Source organism: Danio rerio, chromosome 19, assembly GCF_049306965.1.
Source record: "Danio rerio strain Tuebingen ecotype United States chromosome 19, GRCz12tu, whole genome shotgun sequence".
NCBI lineage: Eukaryota > Metazoa > Chordata > Actinopteri > Cypriniformes > Danionidae > Danio > Danio rerio.
In genome coordinates, this window is record NC_133194.1 from 1,902,501 (window position 1) to 1,926,889 (window position 24,389).

Sequence of the window (24,389 nt, forward strand, 5' to 3'; positions counted from 1 at the left end):
GATCTCAGAACAGTAATCTCAGTAACTCTTGACAAGTGTTAGGGTTGTTGTATGAGTAATGCTGCCCCTCTGCTGATCTCAGAACAGTGTCGTGGTCTCATTAACTCTTAATAAGTGTTAGGCTTGTTGTTGCTATTGTTGTATGAGCAATGCTGCTTATCTGCTGATCTCAGTACAGTGTTGTGATTTCAGTAACTCTTGATGAGTGTTAGGTTGGTTGTTGCTGTATAAAAGTTGCTGCTCATCTGCTGATCTTAGAACAGTTTTGTAACCTCAGTAACTCTAGATGAGGGTTAAGCTTGTATGAGCAATGCTGCTCATCTGCTGATCTCAGAGCAGTGTTGTGATCTCAGTAACTCTAGATGAGGGTTAAACTTGTATGAACAATGCTGCTTAACTACTGATCTCAAAGCAATGTTGTGGTCCCAATAACTTTTGGTAAGTGTTAGGTTTGTTGTTGTTGTATGAGCAATGCTGCTCATCAGCTGATCTCAGAACAGTGTCGTGATGTCAGTAACTCCAGGATCCACATCTCTCTCTCTCTCTCTCTCTCTCTCTCTGATGAATAATTCAATCACAGACGGAGATGCGGGGTTATTCTGGACACACGCTGCAATGGAACATAATATGAAACCGCCGTGTTAATATTTAATTCTGCCATCTGCTCGACTTCTGGCCAATCAGGATCAGAGGTCTGGAGAGATTGGATTTCTCTCAGTCTCTGGTGTAGTCGAGAGGCATAATAAGATTGACTGCTGAGAGAAGAGTTCGAAAGATCCTGCTGCACTCATCTTCCACGTCATTTCTTTGGGAAATGCTGAATAGCTGTCAATCTAATCAGTCAAGTTCAAGTGCACTTCTGCTTTACAGCAGTCCTGACTGATCTTTACTTGCTGCCCCCATCCATGATACGCAGACACCATTGTTGAGATGCAGTTTCTTTTGGCTGAACTTCCAGACCTTGTTGCGTTAGTGTTGTATTACTGCTGAGTGATCTTGGTATTGACTGCATTTGCAATCTGTTTTGCCTCAATCTCCGAGTAAGAAGACTTGGGATTGTATTTAAAGACCAGTCATGACCACAGCTTTAAGGAAGTCACTTAACTGCCGGTGCGTTGCCTGATTTATTTCCAGCATCATTACTGTGATTGGACATAAAACTTCCAGCTTCAAACGCAACCAGTTCTTGTTCATATGTGTATTTGTTAACCAGTAAGTCTATACAGCAGCATTGTGTAGAGCTGATTTGTGTGTTGTGTACATTTTTGTAATTTATATTTGTGTAACAGTGTAATTTAGAGTGTATTAGTGTAGAATTAAGCAGATTAGTTGTGCAGAATAGATTAGAGTACTGTAGAGTATTGTATATTTGCATAGAGTAGTGTAGTTCAGATATGTGTACAGTAATATAGTGTAGATTTGAGCATGTTTGAGAGTATAGTAGAGTATTGAGTAGAGAGTACTGAGTAAAGCATACTAGAGAATAGGGTGGAGTGTACTAGACAGTAGGGTGGAATATAGTAAAGAGTAGGGTGGAGTACTCTGGAGAGTAGGGCAGGGTAGGGTAGCGTATACTAGAGTAGGGTATGGTAGAGTTAGGGTAGATTAGGGTAGAGTATACTAGAGAGGTAGGGTAGGGAAGGGTATACTGTAGAGTAGTGTATACTAAAGTAGAGTTGGGTAGATTAAGGTAGAGAATACTAGAGAGTATACTTAAGAGTAGGGTAGGGTAGAGTTGGGTAGATTAGGTTAAATTGTACTAGAGAGTAGGGTAGGGTAATTTGGGGTAGGATATACTGGAAAGGTAGGGCAGGGTAGAGTAGGGTATACTGCAGAGTATACCAGAGTAGGGTAGGGTAGAGCTGACTAGTGTATATAAGAGAGTAGGCTAGAGTAGAATAGGGTAGATTATGGTAGAGTATACTAGAGAGGTAGGGCAGGGTAGAGTAAGGTATACTGTAGAATAGAGTATACTAGAGTAAAGCTGGGTAGAATAGGGTATATTAGAGAGTAGGGTAGAGTATGATAAGGTATACTGTAGAGTATACTACAGAGTAGGGCAGGGTAGAGTAGCGTATACTATAGAGTATATTAGAGTAGGATAGGGTAGAGTTGGGTAGATTAGGGTAGAGTATACTAGAGAGTAAGGTAGGATAGAGTTTGTTAGAGTAGAGTATACTAGAGAGGTAGGGTAGAGTAGAGAATAGAGTATACTAGAGAGCAGGGTAGGCTAGAGTATACTAGAGAGTAGGGAAGGGTACAGTAGGGTAGGTTAGAGTAGAATTGGGTAGGGTAGAGTATACTAGAGAGTAGGGTAGAGCAGAGTAGGGTAGATTAAACTAGAGTATACTGTAGGGTAGGTTAGATTAAACTTCAGTAGGATAAAGCAGGGTAGAGTGTGCTAGAGAGTAGGGTAGGATAGAGTATACTAGAGAGTAGGGTAGGGCAGAGTAGGGTAGAGTATGGTCATGTAGAGTAGGGTAGAATAGAGTATACTAGAGAGTAGAGTAGAGCAGAGTATAGTATTCTGTTGGGTAGGGTAGAGTATATTAGAGAGTAGGGTGGGTTGATTATGGTAAAGTATACTAGAGACTGGGGTAGGGTAGGATAGAGAAGACTATACTAGAGTAGATTATACCAGAGAGTAGGGTAGAGCAAGGTAGAGTAGAATATACTGGAGGGTAAGGTAGAGTAGTGTAAGGGCGGCTAGAGTATACTAGAGAGTAGGGTGGAGCAGGGTCGGGTAAAGTAGAGTATACTGTTGGGTAGGGTAAAGTATACTAGAGACTAGGGTAGGGCAGAGTAGATTAGGGTAGGGTAGAGTATACTAGAGAATAAGGTAGTGTGGGATCAAGCAGGGTAGGATAGGAAAAAGTAAGGTTGAGTATACTAAAGAGTACAGGGTAAAATAGAGTATACTGTAGAGTAGGGTAGGGTAGGGTCGAGTAGAATATCAGTCTCTGTGCCGCTGTACACCTGACTCACACAGAGCACCTGTTTCCTGGCATTTCTGTGGCTTTTGTCCATTTCTAGACAGTTTCACCTTCCTGACCTTCCTCTTCCTCTTCCTGTCACTCTCACTCCAGATTTCTCTCTTGCTCTCAGGCTTGAGTCGGTGTGTGTTGGCGGAGCTGCTTGTTTTCACAGGATCAGGCTGTTGTACTGGTTACAGTGGTGATGACTGAGTAATGGCGCGCTTTTCCTTTTTTTCATCTCCTTCTTCTGTCTTAGGGTTCATTGGTGGAACTGATGTGGCCAGTGACCCTGAATGACGCTCTCTCTCTGTTTGTGTGTGTGTGTGTGCGTGTATGCACCAGCACCTGCAGATATAGTATTTTACATCTGAGCACCTGAAACCCATCTATTACCTGATATGCAATGCACATGCTTCCCCGATCCCACTTTTCTAAACACAAACACATTAAAAATGATGTATTTATTCATTTAATATTATTCGTTGTTTTACTATACTACATACAGTTGAAGTCAGAATTATTCACCCCCTGTATATTTTTTCTACATTTCTAATCATAACAGTTTAATAACTCATGTATAATAATTGATTTATTTTCTCTTTGCCATGATCACTGCACATAATATTAGACTAGATATTCTTCAAGACACTAGTGTTCAGCTTAAAGTGACATGTAAAGGCTTCACTAGGTTAATTAGGGTCAAGTTAGGGTAATTAGGCAAGTCATTGTATAACAGTGGTTTGTTCTGGAGACAATCCAACACTAATATTGCTGAAGGGGACTAATCATATTGACTTTAAATTTGGCTTTAAAACAATTAAAAACTGCTTTCATTCAAGCCGAAATCAAACAAATAAAACTTTCACCAGAAGAAAAAATATTAGAGGAAATACTGTGAACAATTCCTGAATCTGTGAGAAGGGTCTGGCTGCAGAGTTGCGCTTGCATCTTCAGGCTTGCACTCTCAGGCTTGCGCGCTCAGGCACTCACGCTTCCTATGCAAGTGATGTCATATACAATCGACACCTGCACCTGTCACGTCACTCGAAATCAACACAAATAAACCAAAAGTAAGCTTCCAGTTCGTTTGTGTTGCCAGTGACGACGTTGTCAAATAATTCTAAGTACTTCAGTTGTACACCATGACAGACCCCCCCCCCCCCCCCTCCCATTCATCACATGATTATATGCTTTAAAGTAAATTTACCAAAGCAGGCTACTATTAACATTCATACCAGCAAAGCATATTATTTATTTATATCAATTATCAGGTCTAAATATACACACAAGGTATTCTTCAACAGTTAAAAATAAATAAAAAAACACCAGGAAAATTAAAATTTTAGTTTTTATTTTAAACATTTTATGGAGTTGTAGTATTAGATATACATTATGGACTTACAGCAATGATTCTTGAACGACTTGGCAAACTATTCTTTATATCCATTCTTGATAAGTTAGCACGTCTAGTGTGTGCATCCATATGAAATCACAGTTTCTACAACAGTCTCTACATCAGGGGTCTCAAACTCAATTTACCTGTGGACCGCAGGAGGCAAAGTCTGGGTGAGGCTGGGCCGCATAAGGGATTTCACAAAAAAAAGTCCTCAAATGTCATTATTAACAGTTTTAATTATTTCTTCTGAACATGAAGTGTCCTGAACATTAATAGAACATTGAGTGAAGATTATGAAAAGTTCTTCTGAACATGGCATCTTTTGCCTACTCCTTGCTGCCAGAGACTTGACAGCGCTTCTTCTCACAAATCTGAACCACATTTGGCTTTAGAGCGGAAGCAGTTGAGACCCTCAGTATGGCTTGAAGATGATCATCATTAAGTCTAGACCTGTACTTTGACTTATTGAAGTCCTAGGAAAAAAGTGGGGGAACTCACTCAAAACTTCCATTCCCTCACCTAAAAAAAAGGCGTATATATGTATAAATAAAACACCCCCACCTCACTCCAGTCACATCAGTCTGTACCAGTCTGTATCTACCTATAATATATATAAGATGCAGGCTGTAGCTAGGTAGGTGGCAGGCTGCAGATAGGTAGCTAAGTGGCAGGCAGGGGCGGGAACAGCTTGGTTCTGGCCGGCGCGAGTTCCCTCCTAACAGTTCCCGCCCGTCACAGCGTCTAACAAAGGGGCGGGGTGCGTGGTGACGTCACCGGCATCCCCGCTCCTTTGTTTACACGGTGGGCGGGGAATGCCAGTGACCGCTGTGTACGGATAGAATCAGCGGAGCGGGGAGCGCTCTCTCTCCCCGCTCCGCTGATTCTGTCAGTGTACAGCGGTCGGCGCGGGCCACAAAATATTGCACTGAGGGCCGCAAATGGCCCGCGGGCCACAAGTTTGAGACCCCTGCTCTACATGATCCCAGCCCAGTGTTATATGTCCTCCATTATGTCGTGATCGAGTCGATAAGGGAACGTCTCGATTCGCTTAATGGAAAGAAAGCGACACAGATGATGTGTAACATTACTGCAGAGCTGTTGTAAGGAAAGCATTCGTGGTTCGTTACGATTTGTTTACGTAACTATAGCAACTGTGGCGCCTGTCGCCGTATGTTGCCAGAAACCACATTTGAGTAAGAGTGTCGGATAAGAAGTTTGTTGCAACGATCTTAATGAAATCCCTAACCTCAGGGACTCTTCCACCTCAGGGACACGCTTAAGTCAAATTACCGAAGGACTTTCATGCAAGGGTGAGGCAGTGGCGCAGTAGGTAGTGCTGTCGCCTCACAGCAAGAAGGTCGCTGGTTCGAACCTCGTCTCAGTTGGCGTTTCTGTGTGGAGTTTGCATGCCTTCACGTGGGTTTCCTCCGGGTGCTCCTGTTTCCCCCACAGTCCAAAGACATGCGGGACAGGGGAATTGGGTAGGCTAAATTGTTCATAGTGTATGAGTGTGTGTGTGGATGTTTACCAGAGATGGGTTGCGGCTGGAAGGGCATCCGCTGTGTAAAAAATTGCTGGATAAGTTGGCGGTTCATTCCGCTGTGGCGACCCCGGATAAATAAAGGGACTAAGCCGACAAGAAAATGAATGAATGACTTTCATGCAAGTGGCCACAGGTGGGGATTGTTAATGATGTCACTTGCAGAGGAAGCGCGGTTGCCTGAGCGTGCAAGCCTGGAGGTGCAAGTGCAAATCTGCAGCCAGACTCTACTGGAATCTGTTCAACATCATTTGGGAAATAATTGAAAAAGGAAAAAAAAAGAGGGTGAATAATTCTGACCTCAACTGTACTGGCTATAAATTAAGGATGAATATGAAAAACTGCGTAGAAATATTACTTAAATGCACATTATTATTTTCAGATATTTACTATATTACTTGTAGAAAACAGTAAGCCATTCAGTCTGTGAGTTTTTTTGCAGTCCTCCATTGGTCGTGTGTATTTTAGTGAATGAATTGCAGGTCAGAGGTCAAAGCTATTTTCATTTACTCAAAGCTCAGACGTCCTGGACGAAATCCCTGGTGTGTGTTATTTTTGTGTGTGCTGTTTGTTTCTCAGACAGTCTGCATTTACAGTAGTGAACGTGAGTGTGTGTGTGTCTCTCTCTTCGAGAAAACACTTCCTCTAGTTTGACTCATTCTGCTCTCAGTATTGTTCACCGTTTTTGACCTGCTGGGAAACGAAAATCTCTCCTGCGATTATTTACCGAAATCTCCGCGGCTTCCTGTTTGGATGTTTACCCCGCGTGTTTGTCCAGGAACAAATAACCCGCTCACAATCCCATTCTCGTCTTTTGTTTGCGTGGTGTCGCCGTGTTTGTGTTTTAACGGTTTGAGCACAAAGACTAAATATGTGAAAAAAGGCGCAGGAGAAAGCGGAGGAAGAGGAAGTGTGGTGGCAGAGAGGTGAAGCGATGAGAACAGATCTGATAAGAGTGTGTGTGTGTGTGACTGTGTTTTCACATCACTGGTCCAGCAGCAGGTGCAGTGGCAGATCTCCAGAGACGTTCTGACCCCATCCGTGAGAACTAGCTGCACTTTTACACTCCATCTCCACTCTCCAATGCACAGAATGGAATTGAATTGATGGATTACCAATTATAATACAATGCTGTTTTGAATAATATTAGAAGTATTATATATGCACTACCTGACAAAAGTCTTGTGGTGAATCCCAGTTGTGTAAGCAACAAATAATAGCTTGACTTCTAGGTAATCGTTTGGAAAAGTGTCAGAAGGTGGATTTCTCTGCTGAATCATCTGTTGATCTGCATCACCAATACTGCAGAAGACCTAATGGAACCAGCAAGGACCAAGATTCTCACAGAAATCAGTCAAGTTCGGTGAAGGAGAAATCATGGTTTGGGGGTCATTCAGTATGGGGGCGTGCGAGAGATCTGCAACATCAACAGCCTGAGGTATCAAGACATCTGTGCTGCCCATTACATTACAAACCACAGGAGAGGGACAATTCTCCAGCAGGATAGCGCTCCTGCTCATACTATAGCCTCCACATCAACTCCTGAAAGCAAAGAAGCCCAGTCTCAAATATTATTAAGCACTTTGGAAGGAGCGAGTCAGGAAAATCAGGTGTTTCAGTTCAGTTTTATATCTCCTTCCTGAGGCAGCATGGGGGTGCAGTGGGTAGCACAATCGCCTCACAGCTGGAAGCCCCGGCTGGGTCAGTTGGCATTTCTGTGTGGAGTTTGCATGTTCTCTTCGTGTTGGCATGGGTTTGCTCTGGGTGCTCCGGATTCCCCCACTGTCCAAAAAAATGTGGTACAGGTGAATTGGATAAGCTAAATTGTCTGTAGTGTATGAGTGTGTGTGTATAAATGTTTCCCATTAGACTGATTTCACGCCATTTCTAAAAGCGAAATCGAGGCTGCGGAGGGAAGAAACCCGGAAGTATCACGGGGAGTTGCATAGGAACGTTGTGTAGCTGGCTGTATATCTTATCAACAAAGAGAAAGTGACACAAATTTATTAATTCACCGCCTTCCGAGTGACCCGAAGGTCCGTTCTGAATGAATGGTGAAAATAAAAAGGGTTATCAGAGCTTATTTTCAGCTAAGTTAAAGGGCCATGAAGCCCCCTTGTTTCAGCAGGGTGTTTTCACACATCTACTTTGGCAAAAGTCAGAAAAGTGGGCGTGTCCAGCTCTGTTTAGGGGGGAGTGTCGGAGGAAGAAAAGTGGCATGGTGTGGGAGTGTCTATTTGGGCACGCGCGAGTTTCAGAGTCAAAATACACACACACACACACACACACACACACACACACACACACACACACACACACACACACACACACACACACACACACACACACACACACACAGGGGAGAAAGTGACTGTGTTTACATGGACATCTGTAGTCGAATTATTTGCCAAATTATTAAATGGTGGACTTTAACTGCAGTTTGGCTCTTTCATTCAGGGAATTCATTCATGTCCCTCGCGACAAACGAGATATTTGATTCGAGGAACTGCTCTAAGTGTGTGACCATAGCCTCACTCTTTTTATCCATTATTTTGCCGCAGCTCCGCTCTTCTTATTTATTGTCTCGCAGCCCCATGAGCAAAATGTAGCCTGCAGGGTGATGGTGAGGGTTAAGTATCATTCCGGCCACACAAACATTATATCACCATTGTGGTCCAGCGGTTAGTTCGTTGGGTTGTGACACTGCTGACCTGTGTTCGATCCTCACCTGAGCTAATATCTTTTTTTTTTTTTTTTTTTTTTTTTTTTTCATTTTTATTGTTAAGACATACAAAACTGTAAGGTTGTTAAACATTTGAAGTTCTAAAGCAGCTGTTTTCTTGAAAAAGACGTGATCGTGTCAGTAGAAACTGAATTGGAAATGACCTTATTTTAACGTGAACATACAGGAATGTTCTGTTCTCAACACACTCTTCAGCGCTCCTCTCTTTACGTCACCGAGTCTCTCTCTCTCTCTCTCACTTCATTCACATTCTCTCAATCTCACTCTCTCGCTCCTTTTATGCATATCTCTCACTCTCTCAGTCTCTCTCCGTTATTTGTGCAGTGAGGATGATTCTCCGTCATCTGTGAGAGGTGTTGTGTGTGTTCTGATGGTGTGGTTGTGATGATGGAGGTTTATGACGGACAGCTGATGCGTGTGTGTGTGCGTGTGTTTATTCTGCTCTTTAACAGCCTCACAGAACAAACACACACAGGATGAGTCTCTCTCCGTCTGCAGGTTGACTCTTTCACTGCTGGATTCTGACATCACACACACTCTTAAAGTGAATCTCTGTGTGTTTCTGCTGCGTTTGCTTTTCATCTTCTGCGCAGACGTACTGTTTTAAAGCTTCATTTGCAGATTTCAGACTTGTTTTCTAAAGGTGGACGGCTTTATTACTGCAGTTGTACAGTAATTATGTAGTTCTGCAGACAGTCCAGTCTTCTTACATCATTTTTAGGATTGACAATATGATTTTTGTCATGTTTTCTTTTTAGGAGTATTTACTTGGTGCTTGTTCTGTTTGTTTATTATATTTCTTATTCTGAAGAATAAAATAATTAATATTTATAATAATTGATATGAATTAATATTAATTAAATGTTTTAATATAGTATTTTTTTTATATTATTAAATCATTTTTATAACAATTAAATCTTCCCTTTACCCACATTTTCTCTCAGTGCTCTCCTGTTTTTATTTCATGTACATCTTCATTTAAACTCTCACATTCATCCATTCATTTTCCTTCGGCTTAGTCCCTTTATTCATCAGGGCTCACCACAGTGGAATGAACCACCAGCTATTTCAGCATATGTTTTACACAGCTGGCAATCCAGTACTGGGAAACACCCATACATCTCACATGCGCACACACCCTTTGGAAAAACATGTTATTGTATTCAATACTTATTTCCCCTGCTGTATATCTGAAAACAGAATATTAAAAGTAGCAGTGATGCCAATTTAATATGTTGGCACATGCATGTACATTTTGAAGAGCATTTACTAAACTAGTCTTTTTATTTAGGAAAGTGTGTGTAGATGAGCACACACACTCTGATCTGAGAGCAGTGATGGTGTGTTTGTCCTGGATAGATGGCCGTTTGCCAGGCTTTTAGAGGATTAGTTTCCTCATAATGTTCTCTGATGTACAGCCTGAGTGTGTTTGAGTTGTTATGAGTCTGCTACTCTTACAAACAATCTGCTTTAGGATCTGGCTCAATTATTGAATCTGAAGATGGTCGGCTGTCCTGACAACAAAAACCCTCCAAAATGTCCCAGCCTGGGACAAAATGGTCAATCATTCTGCTCTACGACAGATCTGAGCTCCTATACTGAAAACAAAACATAATTAAAATGTGACCTATATGGATTGTAATCACATGTAAATGTTTCATCTACTTAAATCAACACAAACAAATGATAAAATTAACTATGATGCAGTCTGGTTTGTTAATATGATGCAGTCTTGGTCTGTTAATTTTTTTTACTACTACTACAAATCTGCATTATGTATATTCCTAACTATTTTATAAAATTACAATTATTTTATAATATGTTATTGTTATATTTACAATTGCATATATATTTTCAATTTTAATTCATTTTTTTTTAATATTTTTAAAATATTATGAAATATTATGATGACCAACATCTTGTATGCACTTCTGTCATTTGTTTTTTAATATATTTTGCTAATACATTATTAATTATATTAATATTAGTTAATTATTTTAATTAATATTATTATTAATATAATATTTTTTATTATTTTATTGTTGATTTTAAATTTAGTTTTTTTTACTTTTTATTTGATTTTTCACTGTATTATTTTTAGGGGATTATTTCTTTATTTTAAACTGTTCATATTTTTATATTTGTTTTATCGTATTTTTGTTTTATAGAAATTATAAGCAGACCAGAGAAATGCTTGTCTCTATTTTCACCGTTTATTTCAAAATGTAAAGTTTGCCATGTTCTTTTTGAGTGTAAATACTAAATTCATGCATTACTCACAAATGAAACCTTATATTTATCAGTTTATATTGAAACCTTGTAATCCGAATACCTAGAAAATGTATATGCAGTTCAAAGAAATGAATCTTAGCCATAAGTACATTTTAAGCAAGCCGGATGTGTGATATTTCATTGCGGATGTTGCCAGATAATGTTTAATACATTAGCATTATTATTGATCTGACTAAACATGAGTGTTTTTCTGCTAATTAAATGGGTTAACTTTTCTAAATGGTTTTAATGGCTCTAATATGATGTTACAGTAATGTTGTTTTCTGAAAGCAGTAGACATAATGATGATAATATGCCTGTGTGCAGGGGCAGAATTAATCAATAAGCAGGTAAATGACCGCTCGGGGGGCCCCAAGATACAGGGCCCCCAATAAAGACCTATACATTTATATATTAACACTTTTCTATCATATTTTGTATGTCGAGGGTCTAACAAATAAAATGTACTTATTTTATACAGAACTTTTTACTTTTATTCCAGAAAAGAAGAGTGTTAAAATAAATAATTAATAAAGTAAATAGTTACATTTTATTTAAATAAATAAATATTAAATTAAATTTCAATATATAATTATAATAAATACTAATAAATAAATAAATAATTAAATTTTATTTAAATAAATAAACATAAAATAAAACAAATAATAAAATTTAAATAATAATAATAAATACTAATAAATAAAATGAAATATTTACCATTATATTTAAATAAATTAGTATAAAATAAATAATAATTTAAATAAATATTAAACACCAATAAATAAATAAATACATAATAAATACATTTTATTTAAATAAATAAATATAAAACACAAACTAATAAAATAAAAACTAAATACTAATAAATAAATAAAATAATTACATTTTATTTAAATAATTAAATATGCAATATAATAATACAATTTAAATAAATAATTATAACAAATGAATAAATAGATTAATAAATAAATAAATACATTTTATTAAAAAATATATATATAAAATAAAATAAATAATCATTTAAATGTATAAAAATAATAGATACTAATAAATAAATAAAATAAATAATTACATTTTATTTAAATAAATAAATAATAAAATAATTTCATTTAAATGAATTATAATAAATACTAATAACTGAATAAAATAATAAATAATTTAATAAAAATATATATTAATAAAAATTGTAATAACAATAAATAAATAAAAAATAAAATAAATTATTAAATAAATAAGAATAAATACAATAAATTAAATAATTATAAATTATTTAAAATTCAGTAAAAATACAGGATGCATATTAGGATTGATGGACCCCATGGCTGGAATTGCTTAGGGCCCTCAAATGACTAAATCTGGCCCTGTGTGTGTTTGTGTTCTGCAGGTCTCCCAGAGCAGTACTACAGCCTGACCTGGTTCCTGAGCCCCATCCTGGGCCTGATCTTCACTCCTCTGATCGGCTCGGCCAGTGACCGCTGTACGTTGCGCTGGGGCCGCAGGAGACCCTTCATCCTGGCCCTGTGTGTGGGTGTGCTGCTGGGCGTCGCTCTCTTCCTCAACGGCTCACTCATAGGTCAGTCTGCCGCCTAGACACATGATCCTGCTCTTCATTAAAGCAGTGCATTTAAACATGAGAGCTCTGAAAAATAATGTCAGAGTGGGTGTGGTCAAGTATCAGAGTGGGTGTGGTCAGTTGTAACTGTGACTGTGGTCAAATATTAAAGTGGGTGTGGCCATGTGTTAGAGAAGGTGTGTCCAGCTGTCAGAGTAGGCATAGTCATTTATTAGAGCAGGTGTGTTCACCTGTCTGTGTTGGTGTAATTAGCAGTCAGATAAGGAGTGGTCAACTGTCAGAATAGGTGTGTGTGTTTACGTGTTTATGTGATTTATGAGGACTTAAATTTGTGTAATGACATGGGTATGACCTAAGAGTTACTTCATTACAATGGTGTATTCAAAATGCGAACACATTATGCATATGGAGAATCCCACATATACACATGTGTGTGTGTGTGTGTGTGTGTGTGTGTGTGTGTGTGTGTACAGTGTGTTGTTTTTATTTTAATGAGGACTAGTTTGAGTTTAAGATCATCAGAATAAGGACCAAGAGAATAAAGCTCTTTACTTCTTGACACTTTTGTAAAAAGCTGTTTGGTTTTAATTGGGTTTTAGGTTTAGAGTAGTGTGTGCGATTATGTGTGTGTGTTTGCATGAACTCTGTCAGTCTCTATGACATGGGAAAGGACTAGGAACCAGTTCACAGGGAACTGTTTCCTGTTGTGCCTTTTTTTACCTTTCATTGCCTATCTGGAACAACTTCCTGTCTCCACGGCCAGCTCAGCTCACTGCGCAGCCACTCTATTGTGAGGATGAAGAGTAATCCTGGCTGAGTGCGTTTAAACACACTGTATCTGCAGTTTTACTTAGATTTTTTTCTTTTTGTTTCAAAAATACTATTTTTATTTAATATTTTTTATAATTAAATTTTTTTTAATTTATTGTTTTTTAAAATATTTTATTTAAAGTTTTATTATTATTATTATTCCTTTTTCCTTTTTTATTTTTTTATTTCATTGTTATTCTGTTATTTTATTTATTTATATTTATTTATTTTTATTTATTCTATTTAATTTTCATTTTTTTATTTTATTTTTTTACTTTTTTCTTTGATTTATTTTTATTTTTATTATTTTTTCATTTTTTATTTTATTGTTATTCTGTTATTTTATTATATTTTATATTAATTAATTTTTTATTTATTCTATTTAATTTTTATTTTATTTATTTTTTATTATTTCTATTTTATTATCTTTTATTTTATTTCATTTTTGTTTTATTTATTTTTTATTATATTTTATTTCATTTAATTTTTATTTATTTATTTATTTTTTCATTTTTTATCTTTATTTTATTTTATTTATTTATCGTTTGATTATTTTTAATTTTTTATTATCTTTTATTTTATTTCGATTGTATTTTATTTATTTATTTTTATTTTATTTTATTATCTTATTTTATTTTTTTTAATTTTAATTTTTTTATTATCTTTTATTTCGTTTTTATTTAATTTATTTTAATTGTTTTTATTTTATTATCTTTTTATTATTTTTTTTTTTTATATATTTTTTTTATTATCTTTTATTTTATTTATTTATTTATTATTATTTTTCTTTTACATTTTATTTTCTTTTATTTTATTAACAGAAGTGTGTGTGTTGTGGATGTCGTCAAGCCAGTTTTATAACGATGAGGCAATCTTCATGAAAGAGTTCATTGATTCAGCATAAGGCGTTTGGCACATTGAAGTGTCATATTTCAGATTATGGGTTATTGAGGTGATGGTGAACAGTAGAAAACAGCAGATCTTTAATAAAACACAAACTGAAGGTGTGAGCTCAAACTGTGACACACACATGCTGAAAATAAGCTGAAGAATCAATATATGCATGTTTACTCTCTCACGCACGCGCACACACATGCACACCACACAAGCACACACGTGCACCCACACAAATGTGAAATGGTGAATGTATGACAGTAGAGCAGATGAAGGTCACACACAGACTTGAACAACTAGGCTTTGAATTACCAGAGGGCTGTGTCTGTGTGTGTTTATGTCTGTGTGTATGCGTGTGTGTGTTTGTGTGTGTGTTTAATTAGGGTTAGAGTAATGCGTGTGTGATTGTGTGTACTGTATGTATGTGTGTCTGCATACAGTATATTACTACGCATGTGTGTGTGTGTGTATATCCGAATGTGTGTCTTTATGTCTGTATGTGTGTATGTGCCTGTGTGTATATTGTTTGTATGTGTCTAGTCTATGCATATACATCTATGTGTGTGTGTGTGTGTGTGTGTGTTTGTTTGTGTACAGTATATGTGTGCGTGTGTGTGTGTCTGTATGAATTATCGATGAACAGTAAATTTGCTCCTCAGACCACATGACCTGTAAGAGTTGACATATATAGTGTGTGGATGTGGTTTATAATCAGTATAATGTGCCTGGGGGGAAAGTAGGATCAGAATATCAGCTTGTGTAATAATTATGCAAGTACTGTAATCTGCCGTTAGAGTTTATGTAGTTAGTTGCTCTGTTTAACATTACTGTTTTTATTTTGTAAATGTGCTAAACTATTCAAACATTAACTTTCAGCCGGCTAGTTTTGCTTGCTTGTTTGTTGTAATGTATTTGTTCAGTTGTTTGTTTCTTTATGTTTATATGTATTATTTATTTTTCTATACATTTTTTAGTTTTTCTATTTATTTATATTTATTTGTATATTTCTTTCTATTTATTTGTTTATTTAATTATTTTTATTTTTTTTCTCATTATTTTTTCTCTTTTATTTGTTCTATTTATTCGTTTATTTATTTTTCTATTTATTTTTTTTATTTTTTTTTTATTTATTTGTTTAATTATTTATTTATTTATTTTCTATTTAATTTTTCTATTTATTTGTTTTTTATTTTTCTATTTATTTTTGATTAATTTATTTTCTATTTATTTTTTCAATTTATTTATTTGTTTATTTATTTTTGTATTTATTTATTTTTCTATTTAATTATTTTTCTATTTATTATTTCTATTTATTTGTATATTTTTTTTCTATTTACTTATTTTTCAATTGATTTTTATTTGTTTTTTCTATTTATTTATTTGTTTTTCTATTTATTTATTTATTTTTCTATTTATTTTTCCTGTTTATTATTCATTTATTTGTTTGTTTACAAAAATAAGATTTAAATATTGCTATTTGAATTACATTTTTTGTTTTACTTTTAGAAATTGTATTAGTTCAGCTTAAATGTAATTTATTTCAGTTGTTTAAATGTACAAAAGAGTAAAAAGTATATATATAATTATCCGTCTGTGTGTGTCAGGTCTTGCGATCGGAGATGTCCCGAATAACCAGCCGATCGGGATTGTGATGACGGTGTTAGGGGTGGTGGTGTTGGACTTCTGTGCGGACGCGACGGAGGGTCCGATCCGAGCGTATCTCCTGGACGTGGCAGACACCGAGGAGCAGGACATGGCCCTCAATATACACGCTTTCTCTGCAGGTACACACAACCTACAGTATCAGGCTTTATTCTGCAAACTCCCGGATGCACTTCATCCCAAACCTAAAGCCTGACTTTGGTTTCTTATTTTTGCTCTGTTTTTCAGGGCTTGGAGGAGCGGTCGGCTACGCTCTCGGCGGCCTCGACTGGACTCACACTTTCCTAGGACGAACCTTCAAATCTCAAGAGCAGATTCTGTTCCTGTTCGCATCGGTGCTGTTCACCGTTTCCGTCGCTCTTCATCTATTCAGCATCGAGGAGCAGCAGTTCAGCCCGCAGCAGGAGCGTCTGGACGAAGAAGCCGACACCGAATCCAGCGTTAAAACCGCACCGCATCAACCGCTCGACATGATCCACGAAGACGAGCCCTACGACTACTACGACTGTGAGCGCCGCTCAGAACGAGACCTCGATATGGACTTTCTGGACGTGGAAATCGTGCGCAGCAAAAGCGACTCCGTTTTAGCCATGGCCGACGCTACTTTAGATCATCACGATATGCTGTTTCTACGAGAAATCGAGCCGTCGATATTTCAAGATCGCGTCTCGTCCTATCACGGATCTCCACCGCGACGCAGCAGCAGTACAGGGAGCCAAGAGTTTCTCCGCGGGAAGTTTTGCAGATTGTCAGCGTTTCTGCAACAAATGGAACGTGACGGTGAAGAAGCGCTGCTTAATAATCAACTCAACGAATGTAAAGCTGCTAACGGACATCAGGTTGATATTAACGGGCACGTGGATTTAAAAGCGTCCAGTGCTAATGCGTCCATACGCCGCAGACGACACACTTTTTACCGTCAGTCGTCATGCACTTTTTCGTATTACGGACGCGTGGGATCTCACCGCTACCGCTACCGACGCGCAAACGCAGCGTTTCTGATCAAACCGTCGAGAAGTATGAATGATATTTACGAGCTGGAGAAAAGGCAGAAGCAGAGGAACGGACAGAGGATTCGACATCAGAGCGGGAACACGAACTCCAGCGGGGATACGGAGAGCGAGGAGGGGGAAGCTGAAACTACAGTGCGTCTGCTGTGGATGTCGATGCTGAAGATGCCCAAGGAGCTGTTCAGGCTGTGTGTGTGTCATCTCGTCACCTGGTTCTCCATCATCGCCGAGGCCGTGTTTTATACCGACTTTATGGGGCAGGTCATCTATGAGGGAGACCCTACTGTAAGACTTGTTTTTATTTTATTCATTTTTTTTTTAATAATGTGTTTGGTTTGTAATGCACTTTTCATAAACCAAGAGTGGTAATTTAATTTAATTTAATTTTGGTACTTATTTGATTTTATTTTTTATAATTATTATTTAAAAATGGTAAGGCACTTTTCTTGAACACAGGGTGCTTATTTAATTTAATTTAGGTATTTATTTTATTTTATTTATTAATTAATATTATATAAAAAAATTGTAAGGCATTTTTCATAAACCCAGAGTGCTAATTTGATTGAATTTATTTTTATTTAATTTTATTTAATTTAATTTTGGTTTTTAAAAAGGAAGGCACTTTTCTTGAACACAGGGTGCTAATCTAATTAAATTTATTTAGGTATTTATGTTATTTTATTTATTATATAAAAAAATTGTAAATCACATTTCATAAACCCAGAGTGCTAATTTAATTAAATTTAATTTTGGTATTTATTTTATTTTTCATTATTATAAAAAAAATGTTGTTAGGCACTTTTCTTGAACCTAGGGTGCTAATCTAATATAATAATGCATAATATTAATTTGTGTTTAATTTGTAATTTTCTTTATTTATTATCATTTAGTTTTTTTTGTAATGCACTTTGCATTTTATTTAATTTATTTATGTATTTTATTTTAAGGCATTTTTATTAAAACTAGAGTGCAAATTAACATTTAATTTAATTAATAAATACATATTGGGCTTTTTTAAGGTAATTAATATTTTATCCAGGTATTTAAAGAAAAAAAAAAACATATATATATATATATATATATATATATATATATATATATATATATATATATATATATATAGTGTGTGTGTGTGTGTGTGTGTGTGTGTGTGTGTGTGTGTGTGTGTGTGTGATTGTGTCTCTCTCCACCTTACAGTTGTAAGGTTCTATCTGGCATTTTTGAAAAATTGAGTTATTGACATAATCTTATTAAATGACAACTTATTTACATTGTCATGTTTTTTATAAGTTGTTTACATTTTAAGACTTTTTATTTAAAAAAGAACAGTTACACACAAACTGTTTGCTTTATGGAATGAAAACCTTTGAAGCTCATTATCTCAAAGTCATTCAGAATGCAGACAGGACCTTATAATTTCAAGGCAAGGTGACGATATATATATATATATATATATATATATATATATATATATATATATATATATATATATATATATATATATATATATATGTGTGTGTGTGTGTGTGTGTGTGTGTGTGTGTATTATTATTATTATTATTATTATTATTTATTTTTGTGTAATGCACTCTTCTTAAACCCAGGGTGTGTTCATATTTTATTTTCAGAAATAAAATCATTGATGTTCTGTGCTGTTTTTACAGAGTTAATTAATCTCTTTGTCTTTCTGTATGTGTGTGTTTGTGCGTGTGTCTGTATTTGTGCGTGCGTGTGTCTGTGTTTGTTTGTTTGTTTGTTTGTGTGTGTGTGTGTGTAGGCTCCACTGAACTCCACTGCCCTTCATAACTATCATCGAGGGGTTCAGATGGGGTGTTGGGGTCTGGTGATTTACGCCGCTACTGCAGCCATCTGCTCGGGTACATTGCTCTTCATCATCATCTTCTTCATCTTCAGCTTAAATTTAATTTATGTATTTTATTTATACATTTATTTATTTATATTTTGGTAATAATGCCCTCCCAAAGTTATAAAATTTATATATATATATATATATAGGATGCCAATTTAATTTAGGTATTTTATTCAGATCAGATTTTATTTAGCCCCTTCATAGCAAGTCCTGTTCCTGATGTGTGTTTGTGTTTTATGTTTATCCACACACACACACACACACACACACACACACACACACACACACACACACACACACACACACACAGCTCTCCTGCAGAAATACCTGGATAACTTTGAGCTGAGCATAAAGGTGATCTACATCCTGGGCACGCTGGGTTTCTCCATCGGGACGGCCGTCATGTCCATCTTCCCCAATGTGTACGTGTCGATGGTGATGATCAGCAGCATGGGTATCATCTCCATGAGCATCTCCTACTGCCCGTACGCTCTGTTGGGACAGTACCACGACAACAAAGAGGTCAGAGGCTCTAATCCGCATAATCCCACTGTCAGGATAATCTGAGGGTCACGTCTGAAACACGGACATTACTGAATAACCGTATAGTTCAGGAGCACCACTGCAGATCACTGATCTTTAAAGTTGTTTTGTCAGTGATTAGCAGGGGTTTAGCTGGTATTTTTTTGCATGATAATGCACACAAGCAGGCTGACTATGATGTGTTTTATTTTAGTGTTTTGTTTAGTATATACAGTGCTCAGCATATATGAGTACAGCACGTTTTGAAAATTAGTATTTTCCTCCATTTCTCAGTGAATATAGGCAGTGTATTTTGGCGCATTTAAACAAAACAGATTTATTAAACAAATATATTTATTAAAATTATATTTTAGTCACCAAACATCTTTATAAATTGAAAGAAAACACAATCAAATTCAAGCAAAATTTTGTAAAAAATAAATTACAACCTAAAAAAAATCAACAAAATTTTTGTAATCTTTTGCTTCTCTTGTTTTTTTTCCCTAATAAAAAAAATCTACATTTAAAAAAATAAATAAATAATAATATATATATATATATATATATATATATATATATATATATATATATATATATATATATATATATATATATATATATATATATATATATATAAAATTGGACAAATTACAAATTATTTTATTTTATTTTATTTTTTTCTAAAATAGTAAAATTAAAATACATTTAAAATATTTTATATATTTTACATATCTTATATGTACATTTTTAAATTATGTAAAAATTACTACTCAAAATTCAAATTAAATACATTTTATTATTTTTAAAAATTATTCCATCTCAATTCCTAAAACAATTATGAAATATTTAATTATAAATATATCCTAAAATATGTAAATATCCATCCTGCAACAAAGAAATAAAAAGTCTGTGTTCTGCATCTGCATGATAGCTGATGATGCTGCAACTTAAATTTGAACATTTCTTTAAATTCTATTATATTATTGTATTATTATTATTATTATTAATAATAATAATAAGAAGAAGAATTTTATAATAATAATAATTAAAAATAATTAGAAATTATTATTTACCAACAGGTAAATTACCATATATTATAAATAATATCTCATAGCTCGATTGCATTTAAGTAAATTTCCATCTGCTTGAAATTTAAAAATAAATAAATGTGCATTTATTTATTAATTCAATAAATAAATAAATAGTGCTGCAAATTCAGATTAATTTTCAGATTTTTAAAAATATATGAATAATATGTATTGCAATATAATATAATTTATTATATAATATATACTAAAATTATTATTTTTATCTTTAAAGTAAGCAATTATACATAAATGGAAGTATTGTTAATTACTTTAAAATTACTTTTAAAAAATTCTAATTCAGATTAATTTTATTTATTTCTATGTAAATAAAAAATTAAATAATACATAGGGCATGCGGTGTGTGTGTGTGTGTGTGTGTGTGTATGTGTGTGTGTGTGTGTGTGTGTGTGTGTGTGTGTGTGTGTGTGTGTGTGTGTGTGTGTGTGTGAATGAGTGTATATGGATGTTTCCAGTGATGGGTTGCAGCTGGAAGGGCATCCGCTGTGTAAAAAAAAATATGCTGGATAAGTTGGCGGTTCATTCCTCTGTGGTGACCCCTGATGAATAAAGGGACTAACCCGTAGGAAAATGAATGAAAATTTTATTACATTATTTTATTAATAAATAATAATAAATTATTTAACAACAATTAAATTACCATATTTTATTACACATTTTAATTGTATTAAATAAATAAAAATATATTTATTGAAATATATATTTAAAGTATATCACAAGTAAATATTCATCTTCTGTATATTTGAATTTTTTTAAAGAAAATTAGTGCCGCAAATTCAGAATAATTTAGTTTTTTAGACAATAATGCAGATAATTTATACGTAAATGAAAGTGTTTTATCTTATTTGATTTGTGCAAAATTACATTAGAAAATTAAAAGTAAGTGCAGCAAATTCAGATTAATTTTATTTATTTTAATTAAATGAGATTTGTTTAAAATAATAAATATTATGAATATATTTGTTATAACAGACTGGGTATTTATTGAATGTAATTTTCTCCACCGCCCCGTGACTCTGCTGTTCTGTGTTCCTCCAGTACGTCCAGCACAGTCCCGGCAGCTCCAAGCGTGGTTTTGGCATCGACTGCGCCATCCTGTCCTGCCAGGTCTACATCTCGCAGATCCTAGTGGCGTCTGCGCTGGGCTCGGTGGTGGAGGCGGTGGGCTCAGTGCGGGTCATCCCTATGGTGGCGTCCGGAGGGTCATTTCTGGGCTTCCTGGCCTCCTGCTTCCTAGTCATTTACCCGGGGTCCCATCAGCCGGAGCCGGACGGGGCCAAGAGTGAACACACCAAAGCATTAACATCTAACGGCAGCGGCGTGGAGAAGCCCAGTTTCCTCAAACTCAACCGCAAAGGCACCGCGACCACAACCTGCAAAGTGGAGTGCGAATCCACGCTGTGAACGAATGTCCCAGAATTCCCCGGGTTCATTCAGGTTTGGGTTTGGGCTGCGGGCGGGTCTCAGGGCTGCGTCTCAGGACTGGACTGTTTAGAAGAGACTACATGCACTTCTTCTTCCTTTGCACACTTCCGTTCTCAACAAGTCTGATGTACAATAGTGATGGGTCGTTCTTGAAAGATTCGTTTATTTTGAATGATTCATTCATTTCGAACGAACTGATTATGTGACTCGAGAACACTGAGTCCACTCAGGGAGTGATTCGTTCATTCGCGGAGATGATCAGTTCTTTTTTTCGAGGTGTTTGAGTTGTTCGTTCGTCACGTAAAAAAAGCAGGAGCCAATCATATGCAGTCAGAGCCGGAAAAAGTTTTCTGTGAAATCCCCGGTTCATTCGGGTTCGGGTTTGGGCTACGGGCGGGTCTCAGGGCTGGACTGTTTAGAAGAGAGAGAGAAATATATAGTGACACCTCCTCATCCCTTGCACACTTCCCTTCTCAACAAGTCTGATGTAAAGTAGTGATGAATCATTCTTAAAAGATTCATTCATTTTAAATGATTCAATCTTTTTGAATGATTCGTTCATTTGACACAATCACACATTGTGCAGGCGAATGAGAAGATTAGTTCTTTTTTGAGTCTTTTATCGGGTTTGATTCGTTCGATCATTATGTGATAAACAGAAGTCAATCATATGCAATGCAATCAGAGCTGGAAAAAGATTTGATTCGTTCGTTTTTGAATCTTTTGGTGACAGGTGTCTTTCTCTCGCTCTCCACTACATGCATTTCTTCTTCCTTTGCACACGTCTGATGTAAAGTAGTGATGGGTCATTCTTGAATGATTTGTTCATTTTGAATGATTTGTTCATTTTGAATGATTTGTTCATTTTGAATGATTCGTTAATTTTGAATCATTTGTTCATTTTAAATGATACATTTATTTTAAATGACTTGTTAATTTTAAATGATTCATTTATTTGAAAGGATTTGTTCGTTTTGAATGATTCGTTCATTTTGAATGATTAGTTCATTTTGAATGATTCGTTAATTTTGAATGATTTGTTCATTTTAAAGGATTCATTTATTTTAAATGACTTGTTTATTTTAAATGATTCATTTATTTTAAATGACTTATTCATTTTGAATGATTCATTTATTTGAAATGATTTGTTAATTTGAAATGATTTGTTCATTTTGAATGATTCGTTCATTTTAAACTAATTGTTAATGTGACTCTCGAACATTGAGTTCTCTCAGGGAGTGATTTGAAGCCAATCATATGCAGTCAAGGCCAGAAAAAGAGTTTATCCGTTGATTTCTCGAGTCTTTTATCGGGTTTGAGTTGTTTGTTCATCGCGAGGAAGACACACCGTAAGCCAATCATATGCAGTCAGAGCCGGAAAAGATTCGATTTGTTCATTTTTGAATCTTTTATTGGGGTTTAAGTTGTTCATTCATCACTTGAGATGACAGAAGCCAATCATTTGCAGTCAGAACCAAAAAAAGATTTGATCCGTTATTTAAATGATATTTTAGCAAATTGATCAAAATGACTCAAAAAGATTCATTCATTTCGCTGAATGAGTCAAAGCTCCGAGTAAAATGATCCGAACTTCCCATCACTAATGTAAAGAGGCTTACAGACGTTAAAAGGACAGTTCACCCATAAATGAAAATTCTGCCTTCATTTACTGACTATTTGCTTGTTTTAAACCTTTATGTGCTTCTTTCTTCTGTTAAATGCAAACAAAAATAATCTGAAGAAAGCTGAAAACTGCTGACCATTGACTTGCATAGTATTTGTTTTTATGAATATGGAAATCAGTGGCGACCAGTTTTCAGCATTCTTCAAAATATCTTCTTTGCTGTTCAACAGAAGAAAAAACTCAGATTTAAAACAAGTAAAACGTGAATAAATGATGACAGAATATTCATTTTTGGGTGAACTGTCCCTTTAAATGCTCACACTTTAAACTTCTTTTACTGAAGGTTTAGCAGATGATGATGATGATGATTACCAAAAGTCGCCCAGTGCAATAATTATAACAGGTTTTTCCATTGTAATGGCTTTATTTTAGTCGAGTTATGCAGGTGAAAGGGTGAATCTCATGAATAAGTCTCATATGTTTTTGTCTAAAAAAAGATGCAAGAACTACACTTTTTTATTTAGCAATTTTATAGTGCTGTTCCTCATTTTTTTTTTTTTTTTAGAAAAAATATTATTTTTGTGACAATCCATAAATTACAGGGGAAAAAAAAAAAAAAAAAATATATATATATATATATATATATATATATATATATATATATATATATATATATATATATATATATATATAAAGAGAATTTATGTCCACATTTAGTCTTTAAGCAAAAAAGTAAACATTAATTTCTTTTATTAGCTGGTATGGTGTCAAACAGAAAAAAGGTGGAAAAAAGCTACATGTATTTGCACCTTACAAATTTAAAAAATGTTATTAGTTAGATTTTTTTAAAATATATAACTCACTTATAAGTTGATTAATAAATAAGTTATGTTTAAAAGTGTGTATATATATATATATATATATATATATATATATATATATATATATATATATATATATATATATAT

The 24,389-nt window shown here is 35.0% G+C and overlaps 1 protein-coding gene across 1 annotated transcript in view; it reads left to right on the plus strand.

The window, feature by feature from the left end:
* The window catches only part of slc45a4a (solute carrier family 45 member 4a), a 63,787-nt gene extending 40,066 nt beyond the window's left edge, over positions 1-23,721 (plus strand). The window contains exons 4-9 of the mRNA XM_073931342.1: positions 12,310-12,498; positions 15,807-15,986; positions 16,093-17,159; positions 18,652-18,751; positions 19,055-19,266; positions 21,411-23,721. Coding sequence (XP_073787443.1) covers positions 12,310-12,498; positions 15,807-15,986; positions 16,093-17,159; positions 18,652-18,751; positions 19,055-19,266; positions 21,411-21,776 — 2,114 coding nt within the window. The 3' untranslated portion in view covers positions 21,777-23,721. The remainder of the gene's footprint in view (positions 1-12,309; positions 12,499-15,806; positions 15,987-16,092; positions 17,160-18,651; positions 18,752-19,054; positions 19,267-21,410) is intronic.
* The last annotated feature ends 668 nt before the right edge of the window (positions 23,722-24,389 follow it).